General features: G+C 46.2%; 1 protein-coding gene across 1 annotated transcript in view; it reads right to left on the bottom strand.

The window, feature by feature from the left end:
* Positions 1-16,805: 16,805 nt before the first annotated feature.
* The window catches only part of LOC119456340 (neuropeptide F-like), a 77,332-nt gene continuing 73,937 nt past the window's right edge, over positions 16,806-20,200 (bottom strand). Inside the window, exon 3 of the mRNA XM_037718053.2 lies at positions 16,806-17,265. Coding sequence (XP_037573981.1) covers positions 17,236-17,265 — 30 coding nt within the window. The 3' untranslated portion in view covers positions 16,806-17,235. The remainder of the gene's footprint in view (positions 17,266-20,200) is intronic.

Below are 20,200 nucleotides of genomic sequence, written 5' to 3'. Positions count from 1 at the left end.
ATGTTGTTCAAAAGCAGCTGTTAAATTTACTAACGACTCTCAATCATATTTAGTTACCTTTAAAGAGTGTTTACGCTCAAGATACAAGAAAAAGAAAGGTAAAGAGAGCAGCAATAGATAAATTTGCACAGTCCCACTAAAGCTATTTGCTAGTAGCGCTAGTAGCGCTTTATTTTCTTCCCCACAGTGTCGTTCTGTGCCTCGTTAGGCCGGGCTGAGTGCAAGCTCAGCAGTCGCAGGTTAGCTGCACTGATGGACAACCTCATGCTTCGTCACAAAAAAGCTAGAGTCGCACAGAAGTGACATCAGTCTTCATCGAAGGGTGACCGCAGAAGCCAATAGTGAACTACACGGCGCGCCGGGAGGAGACTGTGAATCTGCCATAGCGGTAACGAGGGTATTGCTCTTTGCACCGGTATACAAGGCCTATGTACTTAGCATCGAAAGTAGTGAAATAAAATGGACGCCTTGCTGGCCCACCAACCAACCACACTTGACGCCCGAACAATTAACCATTACTGTATACCTTAGAATGTTAGCTGTTATAAGCTCTTTTAACGAAGTTTTACTGCGCTAAGCAGTTATGAGCTAGATATCAGGTTATCCGTATAACATCACAGCTCCTTGTGATATTACTCTACAAGCTTCGAAAACAAGAATAAAGTTCGCGCGAAATTACGTGGTTTCGAACCAAACCTCCTGACTCTGCAACGGGGCTCTGCCACTACTATACCACCACTTTTCATTTTCTTTCATTCTTTTATTGCGATAGCAATTATATGGACACTTCAACCGGATTTCTGCCGTCGGCGTCGCCGTCGTCGTCGCCATCGCCATCGCCGTGAGGTTCCGTATAGATTCCAAGGGCGATAAAATCGTCGCCGCGCGCCGTATGCGCGAGCGAAAGCGCGCGGAGGACGCACGCTATCACGGAGGGCGAACTCCCCCGCGCGCTATCACGGAGAGCGAACGCACGGTGGAAAGCAAACGCGATCGTCGCGCGAAAAGCCGAGGGGTATGGCAGGGAGGGAGGCGGGCGGCGCTGTGCTCCGGCACCAAATGCGTATCTTGCCACTCAATCTCCCACGCGTAAGCAAGAAACGGGAAGAGGGGGGAAGGGGAGTTGGCAGCTTCTCCTCTGCCAACTTCTTCTCTGCCCTTTGCCTGGCGGTGCCGGTCTCCCGCACCGTCTCTTATCTCCACACGGCTCTGACCTTTCTATGCGGTGTGCATTCGCCGCTCAGTTTCCGTTGAAGCGATAGACCGCACGATTCATCGCCCGCTGCAGCGGCTGGCTGCTCTTGCTGCCAGCGTTTTGACAGTCGTTGTCTGCGGTCATTCAGTGTGATCTATTCATGTTTGCTTGTGCGCGCTGACACCACGATTGTTATTTCAGTTAGTAAGCCATGCAATGTGTCCACGTTTATGCACACCATAAAACTACTATCCCTACTCCGAATAGCTCTCTACTAATTTGCTATCGCAATCGATGCTTTGCCTTTCGGGCGAAACTGCGACATTTTTTTATTACAAAAGAAAGCATACCTGCGTAGAATATATACATAGCGGCGACACCAGCCATAACCCCCTCTACAGGCACAAAGCAAACCTCACAAAAGATTGATAATAACTGAAACAGTTCTATAATACAGAGGCAAACAAGCCCACTTCATCAAAAAAGGATATGCCACAACCACATTGCGGTTACGGTGAAGAAAAGTTGTGGTATGGCGTTGCTTTCCAAGGTCACAAAAATTGCCTTAACGGGTCACAATAAATACCGAATGTAAACAAAGTTTACACTTTAGGTGTTAAAATTAAGTCTTAAAGCACCCAATGGCCAACCGAGCAAGCAACGATCTTTCTCGTCTTCTTCTACCATCTTGCCCAAAATTATTCTTTCTAATTTTCCTGCTGTCTACAAAACGCTTTTAATCGTTCACAATAAAGGTAACACAGTAATATTATTTTATTCTTTATTTGCTTATATTACCCCTTAAAATAGACGGGGACCAAATTAACAATGAACTGTGCGCCTCGTCGTTTTGTTCAATCGAGTCATCCCTGGCTCAAGATCACGTGACTGCCAGGTCAGTGAGGAAGATTACAAAAGGCGCCACATGCACGGAACTGGATCTTTATCAAAGCTGTTCATCATCATCATCATCAGCCTATATTTTATGTCCACTGCAGGACGAAGGCCTCTCCCTGCGATCTCCAATTACCCCTGTCTTGCGCTAGCGTATTCCAACTTGCGCCTGCAAATTTCCTAATTTCATCATCCCATCTGGTTTTCTGCCGACCTCGACTGCGCTTGCATTCTCTTGGTATCCATTCTGTAACCCTAATGGTCCACCGGTTATCCATCCTACGCATTACATGGCCTGCCGAGCTCCATTTCTTCCGCTTAATGTCAACTAGAATATCGGCTATCCCCGTTTGTTCTCTGACCCACACTGCTCTCTTCCTGTCTCTTAACGTTAGTCCTAAGATTTTTCGTTCCATCGCTCTTTGTGCGGTCCTTAACTTGTTTTCGAGCTTCTTTGTTAACCTCCAAGTTTCTGCCCCATATGTTAGCACCGGTAGAATGCAATGATTGTACACTTTTCTTTTCAACGACAGCGGTAAGCTCCCAGTCAGGATTTGGTAATGCCTTCCGTATGCACTCCAACCCAATTTTATTCTTCTGTAAATTTCTTTTTCGTCATCAGGGTCCCCTGTGAGCGATTGAGCTAGATAAACGTACTCCTTTACAGACTCTAGAGGTTGACTGGCGATCCTGAATTCTTGTTCCCTTGCCAGGCTATTGAACATTATCTTTGTCTTCTGCATATTCATGTTCAACCCAATTCTTACACTTTCTCGATTAAGGTCCTCAATCATTTGTTGTAATTCGTCTCTATTGTTGCTAAATAGGACAATGTCATCTGCAAACCGAAGGTTGCTGAGATATTCGCCGTTGATCCTCACTCCTAAGCCTTCCCAGTCTAAGAGCTTGAATACTTCTTCTAAGCATGCAGTGAATAGCATTGGAGAGATTGTGTCTCCTTGCCTGACCCCTTTCTTGATAGGTAACTTTCTACTTTTCTTGTGGAGAACCAAGGTAGCTGTGGAATCCTTGTAGATGTTTGCTAAGATATTCACGTATGCCTCCTGTACTCCTTGATTACGCAATGCCTCTATGACTGCTGGTATCTCTACTGAATCAAATGCCTTTTCATAATCTATGAAAGCCATGTAGAGAGGTTGATTGTACTCCGCAGATTTCTCGATTACCTGATTTATGGCATGGATATGATCCATCGTAGAATATCCCTTCCTGAAGCCAGCATGTTCTCTTGGTTGGCTGAAGTCAAGTGTTGCCCTGATTCTATTGGAAATTATCTTGGTGAATATTTTATACAATACTGAAAGCAAGCTAATGGGTCTATTATTCTTCAGTTCTTTAACGTCTCCCTTCTTATGGATTAGTATAATGATGACGTTCTTCCAGCTCTCTGGTACACTTGAAGTTGTGAGGCATTGCGTATAAAGGGCCGCAAGCTTTTCAAGCATGATATCTCCTCCATCTTTGATTAAATCTACTGTTCTTCCATCTTCTCTAGCAGCTTTTCCCCTGGTCATGTTTTTCAAGGCCCTTCTAACTTCAGCGCTAGTTATAGAAGGAGCCTCTGTATCCGGTTCATCACTATTTTGAATGAAAGTAGCTTGGCTGTTTTGGGCACTGTGCAGGTCAGTATAGAATTCTTCCGCTGCTTTTACTATGTCATCGAAATTGCTGATGATATTACCATGCCTATCTTTCAGTGCGTACATCTTGCCTTGTCCTATGCCAAGCTTTCTTCTTACTGATTTAATGCTGCGTCCATATTTTGCGGCTTCCTCAATCTTTCCCACGTTATAATTTCGAATATCCCTTACTTTCTTCTTGTTGATTAGTTTTGACAGTTCAGCGAATTCTATCTGATCTCTTGAGTTGGACATTTTCATCTTCTGTCGTTTCTTTATTAGGTCCTTTGTTTCTTGGGAGAGCTTACCTACTGGTTGCCTTGGTGCCCTACCTCCCACTTCAATTACTGCTTCTGAGATCAACCTAGTTATGGTTTCATTCATTACCTCTACGTTGTCTTTATCTTCCTTTTCTAAAGCTGCATATTTGTTTGCAAGCACCAGCCTAAATTGGTCTGCTTTTACCCTTACTGCCTCTAGGTTGGCCTGTTTCCTCTTGACTAATTTCACTCTCTCTCTCTTCAAATTGAGAGAAATCCTAGACCTCACTAACCTATGGTCACTGCACTTAACCTTACCTAACACTTCTACATCCTGCACTATGCTTGGATCGGCAGAGAGTATGAAATCTATTTCATTCCTTGTTTCCCCATTAGGGCTTTTCCGGGTCCACTTCCTGTTGCTGCGCGTCCTGAAGAAGGTATTCATTATTCGGAGCCTATTCCTTTCCGCGAATTCTACTAACATCTCTCCTCTTGCATTCCTAGAATCGATGCCGTAGTTGCCAATTGCTTGCTCACCAACCTGTTTTTTCCCCACTTTTGCATTGAAGTCGCCCATGACTAAAGTGTACTGAGTTTGCACCTTTCTCACTGCTAGTTCAACATCTCCATAAAACTGTTCTATTTCTTCATCATCGTGACTAGAAGTTGGGGCATAGGCTTGTACTACCTTCATTTTGTACCTCCTATTCAGCTTTATTACGACGACTGCCACCCTCTCATTAATGCTGTAGAATTCATCAATGTTGCCCGCTATGTTGTTATGCACTAGAAATCCTACCCCGGATTCTTTCTTATCTGGAAGACCTCTGTAGCAGAGGACGTGGCCGTTAGTCAGCACTGTGTAAGCCTGTTCATTATATTCCAAATCATTTTATGCATATAACCTATGCTGATGATTATTCGTCGCTTCCCACTTCACATTAGTTAGCTTCTAACCAACAAATGCGTGGCTCTCATATACCAACACCGCATTACATTATCCGCAAAAAGATATAGTTAGGTTGCACTTATACGATCATAGACTGCAAAATGGTTTTAACAGGTCATATTTAATGTAGCATCGGAAATATGAAACCGATTTCGGGTCGGAAATATAAGCAGAAAATGCAGATCATTATAGTATTGCAAACTACGTTGCTTCAGAGATTCATGACGCCGTAATGTAGGTGAGCTTGATGATGGATGGATGGAAACAACTTTATTAAAAATATGGCGAAGTTTAACGATCCGGGCTCAGGTCTCCCATGAGGGGACCTCGCGGTCTTGCCTCCTCGCCGCCTCCCGGGCCAAGCTGGACTGCCCACTCTTGCGTCTTGAGGTTGGAGCTGCGCAGAGCGGCGGCCCACTTCGACGCAAGAGCCTCCGGAGCTACTGCCATTTTCGCTGCTATATCGCTTCCGAGTTCCCGCGTACACAAAACGTACACAAACCGTGTTTCTCCGTTCAAGCCGAAGTATACGCACAAAAGTATGTGGCCGGCACATACCCATCCACTATTGGGAACATTTTTTGAGGTAGTTGTGCCTTACTCGTGCATCTGAAGGACTGGACAGCCACAAATTTCAACATGTTGCCGATGGCCCGAGCTGCTACTTAGGATGATGTCAGCCACTATAGTTCTCAACATAGTCGTAATTAGAATGGCATGGCATTTCGCACTGTAACATTGACACTGGTTTTTCCTGGTTTGATTATTCGGACAAAATGACAATTTTCTAACCTGTTATGTCGCTGGCTTCTCCACAAACAATAAGTGTCATTTCAGCAGGAGCACTATTTTATTTATATGGTGCGTTCTCGCACGTGTCGCGAAGCCCGCTCCGAGTCTCAATACCTATGATGTGCTGCTGGTGAGCACGAGGACGCGGGTTCGAGTACCTGCTGTGGCATTTCCATGAGAGCGAAACGCCAATACACGTCTGTTTACTTAAATTTGAGTGCGTGTTAAAGAACGACACGTGGTTTAAACTAAACCGGGACCTTCCACATACAGCGTCGCCTATTATAGTCCCAGTATTGCTTCGGTAAGTTAAACCGCATTACTCGATGAATTATTTTATTTTTAACGCGAAACACGTCACTTGCACGTTTATTAGCTCGCTCAAATATGCGGTTCACCACGATGTCTCTCGCCGTTCCACGTTTTGACGTCTAAGTGTGGCTTTGTGAAAGAGCCCTGCTGCATTGTTTACAAAACCTTCAATGCGCGTTTGTTATAGAACATGATTGCGTCACGGATCTCCTCACATAGGTATTTCTTCAAAGCGGTTATACAAGCGAAGCTACGAAGAGCGAAATATTCTTCTGTGCCACTTTTGCGGTCTTCCAGCTTCTTATACGAAATCTGTAGCACGCTGGAAGCTGCGGCTCTCTACCTACGAAGGCGATGTTGTCTCCCACTCACAAGTTGTTGAGAAAAGCGCAGTCTGGCGGTGTTGTCACTGTGCCCTGAAGTCTTAAAGCCAATTCATTAACAACCTGACAACGCTGCAGAATTTTAATGTTCACGTTGTTCTTCTTCTCCAGTGCTCCGCTTCATAAGTGTTTGTGGCTCATGGCGTTCGTGAGCCGGCAGCAATTAGTCGTGGCTAGTAAAGTAATTCAGCTAATCGAAGCATAAAGCTCTGATGTTGCATAAAACGTCATAAACAAAATTTCAAAAGGCCGCAAAGAAAGGCAAATGTTCCCTAGAAGAAAAACAAGTCCACCTCCAAGCCACCCTTTGCAAGCCGATTTACAGCGAAGCTGCTGCGGACGTTAGAGAAGTACCAACCCCCCCCCCCCCCTCCACTGATGTTAGACGACGTTACACAAGCATCATCACCACAAGCGACGTATGTCACGGGCGCACGCACGTGTGCGGAAATGCAGCAAACATCCTGATCCTTGCAGGCCCTCCGCCTGGCGTAAGTGCGTTATCTAACTAATTGAATTTCTCAATATAAACAGTGCTAAAAATTGATAGTAAAGTACGACTTACACACAACTTACAGACATGGTAGCATCCAATTGTAATTCGATTATACGAGAAACAGATAATGATGTGACGCGGCAACTCGGAAGCAAACCCAATTTCGAGATGCCAGTTTTTGGGTGAGTGCCCCACGTAAAATCCCGTAGGAAGTAGAATCCCTGACCTGTGTAAGCTACGAATATCTGTATCAAGAAGCTTGTACTGGGAGCAGACAGTGTAGTGTAGTGCAGACCTATGTAGTGTGTTCCCACTACATAGGTTGCTCAGCAATCGTTACCATGAAGCACGACATTTCGTTCGCCATTTATTACGATATCACCTAGCGATGCATCATCATCATCAGCCTATTTTTAGGTCCACTGCAGGACGAAGGCCTCTCCCTGTGATCTCCCGAGAACCCCTGCCTCGCGCTAGCTGATTCCAATTTCCACCTCCAAATTTCTTAATTTCATCCTCCAACCTAGTTTTCTGCCGTCCTCGACTGTGCTTCCCTTCTCTTGATACCCATTTTGTAACTCTAATGGTCCACCGGTTATCTAACCTACATATTACATGGCCTGCCCAGCTCCATTACCATTGTCTCACTTCAATATCCATTACTTTCTTCTTTGTTGATTAGCTTTGACAGTTCAACGAACTCTATCTGATCTCTTGTGTTGGACATTTTCATGCTTTGTCGTTTTTCTACGGCGAAACTGTATACCTCTCGTTGGTCGGAAAATTTCATGGCGTAAACACAAAACTTCATACCCCATACCATCTGTGCGAGGGCTTCGCCGAGCGGGGGGAGAGAGAGCTGAAGAGAGTAGACCTACTCTCATAGCAATAGCTTGTTCGCTGCGTCTTTGCGCTAGAAAACTTAAATACGCGCAAAAACGCGTAAGGCTTTTTTTTTTTTCGAAGCTTTCGTCGCCCTGCTCCCTCATACGAGAGGGTTGCATTTCCTGCGGCAAGTGCATGGGCCGCTGTGTCTTCCGCTGTGTGCGAGCGTGCAGCCGTCATTTGCCTTTACGTCAACAGATTCAGAATTGTGCAGAATATTTCACCGCACAGCATAGATATGGCATGTGTACGCATTTTAAGTAGTGCGTGCAACTCATTTCTGCTTCACTTACGCCGGTGCAAACAGGAAGCGGCTTTGTACCTCACAGAATCTCGACTGATTGGTGCACTAGTGATGCAGGAATGAACTCCGGTATTGTTCAGTACATAGTGCACATAATCAATTTCTCAGGACGCGTGAACTCCGACGAGAACTGTCAGCGCCTGCAACAAGAGTTTACTTACGCTGTACTGCGCACAGCAGTAATTCATGCTTGTCGGCTGTCTGTTTCGTGCATTCTATTGCGAGTCGGTGGAATTTCACTGCTGTCATCAACCCCTACGTGTGTACATTGCTGGTTTGGGATTCCACAACTGAAACCGCAACTGCCAGCCTTCCGTAATTGCTGGTTTGTGATTCAACAACACAACAGTAATTACCAGCCTTCCGTAGGGGCGCAATCGCAAACAAGAGACGTTTCTCGCGCAGACTAAGCCTACGTTCACACTTGGGAAGCGGCAAGCGGGCGGAAAGGCCAAAGCGGCCGGAATATTTTTTCCGCGCCTGTCCAAGTTCACATTTGTTTTGCTACCGCCGCGGCCGCCGCTGCCGTTTTCGTCCAGATCCATCTCGTCTGCGTACGTTTGTCGGCGTGGTGGCGCTCATTATCGCATTATGTCTAGCGGTATGTTCATTCTTTGACCCACGTACCGTCATCAAAAGTGATCATTTTACGCAACTTCGCGTGTCATCTGCGACCTTCGGTAAATTCTTCGTTGGCGTTCCGTAATTCTCTGCACACGGGCGCGGTAGCGCTGAGTCACAGGTTGGTGCCTAGGCGTGAGAATATTTCTTTAATAGCTTTTATTTACAAGTTGTAATAACATTTCATCATTTGGTATTGTCGGTGCCTCCAGGACACCAAAGGGGCAACGGGAACACCACAGCTGAAACCCGAGCTGGCCCTTGTGTTGGGGCTCGCCAAAGCTGCGCGTCCTACGTGAGACCAATACGCTCCCAATCTATCGTCGCGACGAGAAAACCACCCCGCGACTTCTGCAACATACCGTACACGTGCGAGGAGAATTATGGAGCGCCAACGAGGAATCTGCCTAACTATTGTCTGCCGTGGAAGTGGAAGAAGAAATGGCTCTTATACTTCTACCTACTTGTTTTCTAGAAATGGACAATGAATAAACGGAAGACGCGGACACCTCGGAAACGGCAGTGGTGGGTTCGCCTGGTTCTGCAAAAGCGCGAGAAGTTGGCTCACGCCAAGGCTTCGTTGCCGCACCTCCGGTCGCGCGACATTGAATACTATCGCGAGTATTGCTGACAGTACGTTTTAGTGCCACTCTTGTCGTAGAGCAAGGGCTGGTTCTTGATCGCGTCGATCAGCATTACAGCCTACACTTCTGGTGCCATGTTCAATTTTACGACCAGTTGTTTACATGCTAGTGTAGCTTGCAGTGAAGCAGAACGACTTTCCGCCGCGTTTCCGCTTCGCCATGGCGAAAAAATCGGCCCGAGACTGATTTGGCTCGCAGCCTGTTTTTATGCCTGTTTTGCCGCCTAGGCGGGCGGATTTTTGCAAGATTTTGCCGCTTCCGACAGCTTCGAGACCAAGTGTAAACGTAGCCTAAGATCCTGCGCGAGCGCGGCCTAACCAGCACCTGAAGGGAAGCGGCAGAAATGTATACCGGATATTTCGACCATCTGGGGTCTTTAACGTGCACCTAAATCTAAGTAAACGGGCCTCGAGCGTTTTCGCCATCATCTAAAATGCGGCTGCCGCATTTGTTGCTTCATTTGTTGCACATTTGTTGCTTCAGAATGCGGCCGCAACATTCTCGCCCAAAACTTCACAGAGTGTCAAAGCCTTGACAAACAGCGTGACAGTTTTTTCCATATGCAGACATGATTCGCTATAAATTACCAACCAAACGGAAGCGCCCAGGAATGAAATTGTGATAGTAGCACCGGTTTTATGAATTATGTCAGCGCGAAGCGACGAAAACAAAGGGCGGGTAAGTAGGGGGGGGGGGGGGTGAGGAAAAATTTCGGGGGGGTTTGAACCCCCCCAACCCCCCCCTTGGCTACGCCACTGGAAACCAGAGTATAAAAATACCATCGCGGAGCGTAGCGGATTTGATGTGGAGTGGAGTGAAGGCATGTGGTAGTGGGACGCATAGAGCTGCTGCCGACACCCATCGCGTTTCCCCGCGTTCGCGCCGAACGCGCCTGGTGTCCGTGACTGCAGCCGATACCTCTGGCGGCGGCTCGGCACGTTTCGCACAGAGTACTGGACACTAGTTGCTTCCCAAAGACTGAAGCGAGAGCTAGGGAAGCTGAAACCAAGCGTCGCAGGAGAGAACGTACCGAGTTTAGATTGAGGGAAGCCGACAGTTCGCGTAGGCGAAGAAATGAAGGTCCGGAGGCTCGTGAACGTGGCTGGTTGAATTCATCGCGATACTAGGCATAACATTGCGAGGAAATTCTGAGTGCCAGGAAACTAAGTGTGTGGTTTGCCACTACTGTACTAGGCTTTCCCAGCTCCGCTGGTCTCTGGTGTTTGCAGTAGCAGAGCCACAGATAATTTTACAGTGAAGATGTATACCTCTCATTGATCGGAAAATTTCGTGGCGTAAACACAAGACGCCAGCTTAAAAATTTAACGCAAACGGCATATCTTTCCTTGCAATCAGGCATATATATATATATATATATATATATATATACTTAGTAACGCGTCACCACGCTTTCATATATAAAAGGGAGACCCGTCTCGCAACTCATTCAGTTCATTCTAAGACTGCCATGGGTATACCACGGAAATTAATTAAAGACACCAGAAGAACAACGTCAATACAACGAATACAACACCATGTGTGGTGTTTGATACAGCTTCGCTGGACATTCACGTTCGCATGGCGGGATGGCGGCCAATTTTACAGCGAAGTTGTATACCTCTACCAGCCAAGGACATTTTCGTGTCGTTGGCGTAAGCAAAAACGCCAGGCTAAAAATTGAATACAAACAGCATATCTCGTTTGAATGCAGGCATACAGCGTACAGCTCAGCACTCGTTTTCAAAAGAAAAAATGTCGCAGTTTCGCCCGAAAGCCGAAGCATCGATTGCGATAGCAAATTAGTAGAGAGCTATTGGAGTAGGGATAGTAGTTTTATCGGCTTCATAAACTTGGGCACATTGGCTTACTAACCGAATTAACAATCGTGGTGTCAGCGCGCACAAGCAAACATGAATAGACCACACTGAATGACCGCCGCCAACGACTGTTAAAACGCTGGCAGCAAGCGCAGGTTCTCGGGGTCTATCGCTTCAACGGAAACTGAGCGGCGAATGCACAGCGCATACAAAGGTCAGAGCCGTGTGGAGATAAGAGACGGTGCGGGCGACCGGCACCGCCGGGCAAAGTGCAGAGGAGAAGTTGTTGGCAGAGGAGAAGCTGCCCCCCCCCCCCCCTCTTCCCGTTTCTTGCTTTCGCGTGGGAGATTCCAGTGTCTCTGGTTTCACTTTTTGTAGAGCCAAGGTGTGAATTCAACTGACGTCACAATGGGTAATCGTTGTGGGTGTCGTTTACAGCGTTCCTTCTCCCGCGTGTGTTTCCCGGTAAAGATTACGGTTGCGTAAGCTACTCCCAGTGGAAAAGTACCCAGCGGCATAGAAATCACGTAGTGACGTCACCACGGTCTAACAACTCATTCAGTTCATTCCAGGCTACCATGGGTAGACCACGAAAGTAAAGACCCCAAAAGAACAACGCGAATATAATGTCGTTGTGAAGTAAGAAAGGGTGTGGTTAAGTACATTTCACTTGTCTCTGGTTTCACTCTTTGTAGAGCCACGTGTGTGAATTCAAGGGACGTAACAATGCCTAATCGTTGTGAGTGTCGTTTACAGCTTCGCTGTCCAACCACCTTCACAGCGTGGATTGGAGCCACAGTTTTCTTTAACGCTGCAGCGTTAAGGGCTCCGTGTCGCAGAAAATCCGCTGTCGGCGCTGGTGTCGGCGTCGGCGTGGATGTCAGCGTCCGTGGCGGAAAAAGTCATCCCCAACCACCCCGACCGCGCAGGCCCTCCACGTGGTACAAAGGTTTTGGTGAACAAAAATTGAATTTCTCACAGTGAAATCCGCCAAAGAAATGGTAAAGTTACAGGCATGATGGTGTCAGATTGTAATTTGAATGTAAGAGAAAACATCATTCTGTTGCGAGGAAACTCAAACACAAACCCCTTTTCCAGCATTTCTACCATACAACAGCGGCGTGCTCGGGTAGTTTACTTGCGAAAATGCTATCCAGATGGCGCTCGCATCCTCGACAGGTCAAATTGGGACTTCGCTTGCCTAATGCGTTTCGGACACGCGCGTGCATCGGTGCAATAGCAAACAATAAATAAAATAATAAAAAAGGTGCTAGGGCCTTCACATTTTAATATAAGACGACTTATATTGTTCCTGGAAAACGTCTTCCCAACAATGCATTTCTGTTTACAAGTGAAGCCGACTTTAATGGGATCGGTGTCAGCTTGGTCTTTGTAAGCTGGTTTTCCCACGTTCTGTATTGCAGAGATGCTTAGTGAAAGAAAAATGCGATGCGAACGGGGACCCGATAACGCTATCGCGTTCCACTCTAAAGGCGAAGCTTACGCGTCCTCCAATTTTTTATTTCTTTTGGAATGTCTACGTGGTAGCATGTGGTCCCTGCGATCAAGCAGAAGCTACACGTTCGGCTAAACCCAGGTCCACTAAACCTTGCGTGGCACCCGTGCGGTATAGTTATTAAAATCATCTATACAGACTCATCAATCAAAACTACATCACGGCATTCAACATCGGGACTCCTACGAAACATTCTTCGGCACATCATCATATTCACATCGTGAACATTAGGTTCTCACACCGCGCAACGACGATATTAGCCCAGCACCACTGATAACGCTGATAACCGAAACCTGATAAGTTGCAACTGGAATCATGGTCATATTAAAAGCTTACAATTTTTCAGGACGGACTTACTTTCAAGCCTGCGCAGTGTCGTGTGTATATTTCATTGAATTGTGGGGGTTTGCGTGCCAAAACCACGATTTTATTATGACGCACGCCGTATTGGGGGACTCCGGATTAATTGTGACCACCAGGGGATCTTTAACGTGCCCCAATACACAGGACAAATGAGTTTTTGCATATCACTGCATCGAAATGCGGCCGCATTAGCCGGGATTCGATACCGCGACCTCGTGCTTAGCAGTGCAACACGATAGTCGCTAAGCCACTGCGGAGGATCGTAGGCGTTTTCTTATATCCACAGGTATTCCGTATTATACGCATAGAAATTATCATCATCATCATCGGCCTATATTTATGTCCACTGCAGGACGAAGGCGATCTCCAATTACTGCGATCCCTGCGATCTCCAATTACCCCTATCTTGCGCTAGGTGATTCCAACATGCGCCTGCGAATTTCCTAACTTCATCACTCCACCTAGGTTTCTGCCATCCTCGACTGCGCTTCCCTCCTCTTGGTATCCATTCTGTAACTCTAATGGTCCACCGGTTATCCATCCTACACATTACATTATCCATTACGCATAACGCATGGAAAGTATACGCACCCGATATATCATAAATGTCTACCGAGCAAATGACGCTCCGAGCATGCATAATCATGTATGAGACCGCATAGAAAAAAGAAATCTTGGGCTTGTGTTGTTCAAACCCTGCTCAAATCCTGCGCTTAATGTATCTCCAATCCTGCTCAAATTCTGCGCTTGTGTAGTTCAAATCCGGCGCTAATGCAGCTCCACTAACGTAAAGCCTGTAAAAGTGCGAAGCAGTGATGCGCCGGTGTTTCCCTTATGTTATTATTGTTCTATTGTTGCACAAGTGAAGAGGAATCGAACGCTTGTGGGGTGGTGGTGCTCTCTCTTGCGCTGCGCTGGGACCAGACTGGTGTTTCGGGAGCGATTTTCACGAGTTTCTGCTAATTCCCGCATATCCCTTGCTCATACCCGCATATCCAATGCGGTCATTTGCCACACGTGATTTTATTATCGTTACTCGTGACGTAACTGACGAGCATGAGATGGTATTGGTGTCATGACCTATCAGTCGTGTTAGTCATACATTCGTACCCTTGCATGCCAAGTTTGGTATATACCAAGTGAACGAGACGCTAGTTTTCTGCCGATCTTGTTTTTGCGGGTGACCACAACGACATGACATCACATTATACGCCGACAGCCCAGGCCTCTTTAAGTGCTTCGAGCTTAAAATATATAGTTGACCCCTCTTTCATAGGAATCGACAAAACACGAAAGTGAAACGTGTCTTCACAGAAGCTGTTGGATCTTTGCTTTGTGAACTCACGGTTCGCTGCAATGAAAGGCGCACTGTTTGCGGGTCGGCGACTGTGTTGCAGGTTTGCTTGGCACGCGGCGTCCTCCACCCGAGTCGCTTCGGTGAAGGTACAAGCATTTCGTTCCCACTTTGTAGTCTCTTGGGCAGCCAGATGAGTTGCGAAACACTCAGCTTCAGGAGTGCGAGTGGATGAGTTCACAGCGTGTGCCGCGAACGCGTGAAGGCGTTCTGCTTCGCGCTGTCATGTTTCTCGCCGGACGAAAGCCAGATGTATCGTGTCGTATGTATCGTATGTATGCATACTTCCTGAATACTGTAACAGCAATCACCCGAGCGAAGGTTTCGTGGTTAAGATCGAGAGGAAATCAACTGCAAGCGATCAAATGTTTCACAGTGGCCCTCACTATAGCCTTTATAGACAATATGAGAAACTCCTCCCGCAACGGAAGCAACCGACTGTCGTTATGGCGAGGTACGCATTGTTCGCGAAACTCATCAGTTCACTGCAATTTCGAATTGTCGTCATGAAGTAGTTCTTTGCAGCGCTAATTGCAATGCCTGAAGTGTATTCCACACACTACAGAGCAGTTAGGCTGCCTTGAAGAAAAGGAAAATTCAAACCCCTTCTGCCTCACCATGTCTCGATCCTGCGTTGTTTAATATATAAAAACGGAGAAATGTACCGCTTCGTCAGTACATAAAAGAAAACCTCGCATAGCGGCCTCATTAAGAAGACACCACAAGCCTCACATTAATTCACTTGATTTCTGATCTCCACCGGGTATAATGATATATTCAATATGTCCCATATACTGATACAACTAATCAATGAGGCTTCGGCTTCTTGCTGGCGACAGCCATACGATCGCAAAGGCATATTTCACTCAAACATTTGGGCCGATCGAGCAGCCTGTGTCAGTTCGCCAATTAGATTCATGTCTATTCCTCAAGCAACAAGCACCAGTAAATTGCTCAAGTGAGTTGAACATGCAACACGGAAATGAAAATGTATATTGCTGCATTCCTTTCCGTGTGCTGCAAACTGCTGTAATCCTCAATCAGCTTTACTTCATGTTACCGCCACTTGAAGTTAACCGGTGAAGAATGGCCTAATTTTGACAACCAGTTAAAAAAGCAAGTGGTGCTGGTATAATCTGAACTGCAGTGCTAGTTAAGTCCTCATGTTACTGCCGAGCGTTTCTGTGAAGAAATGCAGAAATTCGATATTATACCATGAACTACTCGTCGTGTTCAAACATGTCTTAGGGGGCTAAAATCAAAGTAAATGTTGTAGAAGTCATATTTAGCCATCGTTTGTGACATGCTTGTTGCACCCCGACAGGTATGGTATCTTAACTGTATTATTGTGTGCTTTTATTATTCACGTGAGCTACTGCAGAAAAGTGTAGATCCTCAAATACAAAACCCGCAATGGGCTGCTCTGACCTGCTTCAGCTGCCACGTACTGTAGCGTTGCCTTTGAGAAATATATTGACGAATAGGAAATAAGCTCTTTCAGTAAATTTTTGCGAACGAAGACGCCGTAAAAATATTTTTGAGACGACCGTCATAAGTATACAAGCATAGAAAACGATAGTGAACAAACACAAACAATGCAGAAGGCACCCGGACAGACGCGAGTCCGTGCCCTGACGTCACGCGAGTGGCGCTCACAGCGCCCCTGTAGGTCGTTCTCAGGGCTAATATCCAGGGCCGGCGCTCCGACAAGAGCGGACCAATCTTTGAGATAGCGCAATGGTAAACGGCACTTCACTCGGATAAAGACCAACCAAGCAAATCAACGAAACCGCAATCCCTAAAATGTAGGCATATAAAGGTTTGCTTTATCAAAAAAAATGTACACTCGATTACACAAATTTGTTGAGATGAGGATATTTAAATATCATTTGTTTTATGCAAGCGTTATTCTGTAGGAAACAAAAGGCACCAAACGGAACCACCTAGGCCACGCGTAAGCGTAGTAAAGAAGGTAGTGTTCTCCTGCTTGTGAACTATTCGGTAAGAGACCAGCAGACCCAGAGTCTAGAAAGTCAAGGAAGGTTCGCAAAGTAAGCTTGCTTTAATATTTCAGTTGCCAACTTTATCAGTGGACCTCACCATCGGCAGCTACACAAGTGGTAAGGTGCCTCAGCGGTTCCACCGGCAGCCCAATGGTGCTACACATCCTGCGGACTGTACCGGATTCCAGGCCATCCACTGATATCTAGGCTATCCCCGAAATATTCTAAGGGTTAAACATTTTTTGTTTGTTTTAATAAAAAAACTGCTATTTTAGTTGGGTATTACGTTTTACTTCAGCTTTTCTCCGTCTTATTCTCCACTTCCACAGAGAATGCCCATAGAAGACGCTCTCGGGCGCACCAGTACAAAAATGGCGACATCGGGGGTTTTTATTTCAGACGCTGGAACATGGCGTGGCGTTCAGGAATAGCGTTAAGGGAGCGGGTGGGAACCATGGCACTAGCTGGACAGTTTAGGGTCATTCGGATTTCTTCTCGCGTGCCATGTGGTGGAAAGCCTGCCACACAATCCATGTCCGCACGGCGATCGCGAATCGCGAGCCAGTGTCCAGCACAGCACGCAGAAGAGGACGAACATCACCGGCGAGTGCGACTCCTCCTGTTAGAGGAGCTGAGTTGCGGACGCTGGGTCTTTTTCCATTGTCTCCGCTCCGTGCGTTTTCTTTTTCGGTACTTCGCGAAACTCGGCTGCGGTGCTGTCTGGACGCTCTGGAACCACGGGTGTCCTTGAAGGAGGGCGTGACTGGGTTTCTTGTGCCTCGGTGACGGCGACGCCTGCCTGTGCTATCTCTCGTACTCATCGGACGTCGACGACTGCGAGCAGACAAGCAAAAGAAAAAACATAATGCAGATTCAGTTAGCCACCAGGGAATTAAACACTGAAGGCGGCGACAGCGCGGCATCCGGGCAACCTCATTTGACGTGCTACGGAAACGGAACCAGTGACACGCCTCAAGTGATCCCACATCGATATGTGGGGTATGTTATATAAGTCAACTTGATTAAGACAGAATATGGACAGGACACATGAGAACCGATCCTCCCATTGGCCACTGGCCCAGTAAAAAACATTCACCGACGATTACGATACTCCCTAATGAGAAATATGTGTTCTCATTTCGCTCGCCGCAGCAACGGGCGCCTATATAAGAACAGTGCTTTAAAACCCGGGCAGCCACAACGAAAAGCAAGTTCTGTTTTCCCATTCTCCATGGCTGCTCACAGAGGTTCGTTATGAACCAAACGCCCAGCTGAGTGATTGTGAAATGAAAAATAATAATAATAGTAAAATGATCACTAGATAATGTTATATTTATATTGAGGAATTCTATTTGCTCCCTTAACCAATTATCTGTTTTTGCAAAGTGCCAAGCTTAGATGGCTCGCTACAGTGATGCCTGCATGTGAGTGCACGTGCGGCGGAAACGGGCTATGCTTTCTAAGACCTGTTCACGCAGTGTGATTGCGTAGTTCACGTGCTTAGTAGAGGTAAGTAAGTGTTGCGGATACCAAACGATAGTAAACGTAAACTGTGACTTGCTCGTTTTACTAAGCCCATCTGTTGGAAACGTGCATTCCGCCAGCACAAACTATTGAGTCATCATACGCAGCCGACCTCTTTAAAGAGTACTTTCCTTATGCGCAGTCATTATCATGCCAACATTAGCAAAAGTCGCAAATTGAAATCCGCAGGGGCCTGTTCCTTACATTTCCTATTGCTTATTTTGCGTAATCCGAATCAATTTCATGTCTTCAACTTTCTACTCGACAATAAGAGCAGGTTTGGCATGAGTTATATAGTTGTCATCGGCGTGCTGCACGTGATACAGCAACAACCGGTAGACTAATCAGCGGAGAATATATATATATATATATATATATATATATATATATATATATATATATTCTCCGCTGATTAGTCTACCGGTTGTTGCTGTATCACGTGTATTGTGTTGCTGTATCACGTGTTGTGTTGCTGTATCACGTGTTGCTGTATCACGTGTATCATATATATCGTGTATATATATATATATATATATATATATATATATATATACATACATACGTGCTACTCGAATAAGACAATGTAGACCCTTGGATTTAGGGGGGCATAACCATAAGGGTCAACTGTGTGATTTAATGACGACGACTTGCCTTGTTTGATGTTGGCTGGCTTTCATCTTGACCACATTTTGAGGCAACAACAACAACCTTTGCCAGTGCTTACTACCCTTGTAAGTAAACACCCAGTAAATAGTTTCCCTATACTGTGCCTCCGAGTAACAATATAAATTAACAAGTCAACTTCGCCCTATGAAGAGGGTAACCACTGCTTTGAAAACAAATACCTTACTTTTTTGTTGCTCATTGATATAGCCTCAGGAATAATTATCGGCTATCTTTACAAATCTCTGAACTCGAGAGAGACGGTTATAAGAAGCTCTTTTTGCGTTCATTAGGAAGTTATACGGGGCATATACACTGTACGCCCGGTTGGCGCGATATCGTGCACAGCCATTCGTGTACAGATATATGCGAGTAAACGATACCCCGTTAATTAATCATCCTTGTGCTGCTGCTCACAGTGACCTTTTGTTCCTTTCAAAGAAAATTCAAATATGGAGTGCCATAACACTACTTACGACGCTTACATGGACCAGACGGCGCTGCGGTATCACTGACGCATCCAAGCAGCCTATTAAAGTGCCTGCTATTCCTCTGAATGTGCGCGCTTGGCATTCACCCAGAATTTTCACAAGGACAAGAACATAATAATAGAAGGCGCAGTTTCATGGTTTCCGCCGATCAACGGCAAATGCGAGCTGTGAACTTGCCGTTTCATTCCTCTTGGATTCATTGCTTTACGGGCATTATAGGCGTAGCGCCATGCAGACGTGGACAACAGAAATACTAAGAGTAAGAGAGAAAATCTGCTTATATTATGGACGCAGGCCTATTTGGGCAACTGCGTAAGGGGAAGCGTTCTAAGTATGCCTCACTATGGGATCTTCACACTCGAAGCTCCAGAGTGAGGTAAGTGTCTCTTTGGCGTTAGCCTATGGTCGGACCCCGTCCTCAAACAACCTCACTTCATTAGGCTGGTACTTTTTTTAAATGTCCCGAGTCCGTTGTTTGGACTCAGAAATCCACATGTTCCCCGCGAGGTGGTGAACATGAGAAGTTGCGTCTTTTAAGTATGCAAAGCACCTCACTTTCGGAGAAGGTTGTGGATCGTCAGGGTCATTTCGTTGCCGTCCTTACTGTCAGTGAGGCGATGATGTCGTCTGGCATGGTACACCCTGGTTTTGTCTTGGTTATATAAACTTGCCCTGTTTGCTAATGTTCGCCTGGATAAGGGATCACATACAGGAGGGTTTCTATGAGGTGTTTTTGGAGCCACGCTGTTCCTCTACAGGGACTTGCTGCACCCTCCTGACGCCAAGGGCGTCATGTCAGTTATCCGTTTGTCCTGGTGGTGCTCAGCGCGTTACGCCTATATACCGTACTCCTTGTAATGAATAACCAACAAGCTCAAGTTACCATCTTAACTAACTAAATTACTTGTTTAAGGCTACAAAACAAAAAAGAACAAAAATAGGTGCTAACAGCAGTTGCCCTAGCGATCGTGCAAATATTCATATTACCGATCCCGCGTGTTTACCAGAGTTTGCCTACAAACACGCACACGCCGCGAGTGATAATAAACCCCGAGAGCGGAGCAGCGGTCACTAGTGCCCCCGCGACCTTC

The sequence above is a fragment of the Dermacentor silvarum genome, chromosome 6, assembly GCF_013339745.2.
Source record: "Dermacentor silvarum isolate Dsil-2018 chromosome 6, BIME_Dsil_1.4, whole genome shotgun sequence".
Classification (NCBI taxonomy): domain Eukaryota; kingdom Metazoa; phylum Arthropoda; class Arachnida; order Ixodida; family Ixodidae; genus Dermacentor; species Dermacentor silvarum.
This window is presented reverse-complemented; position numbering and strand designations above follow the sequence as displayed.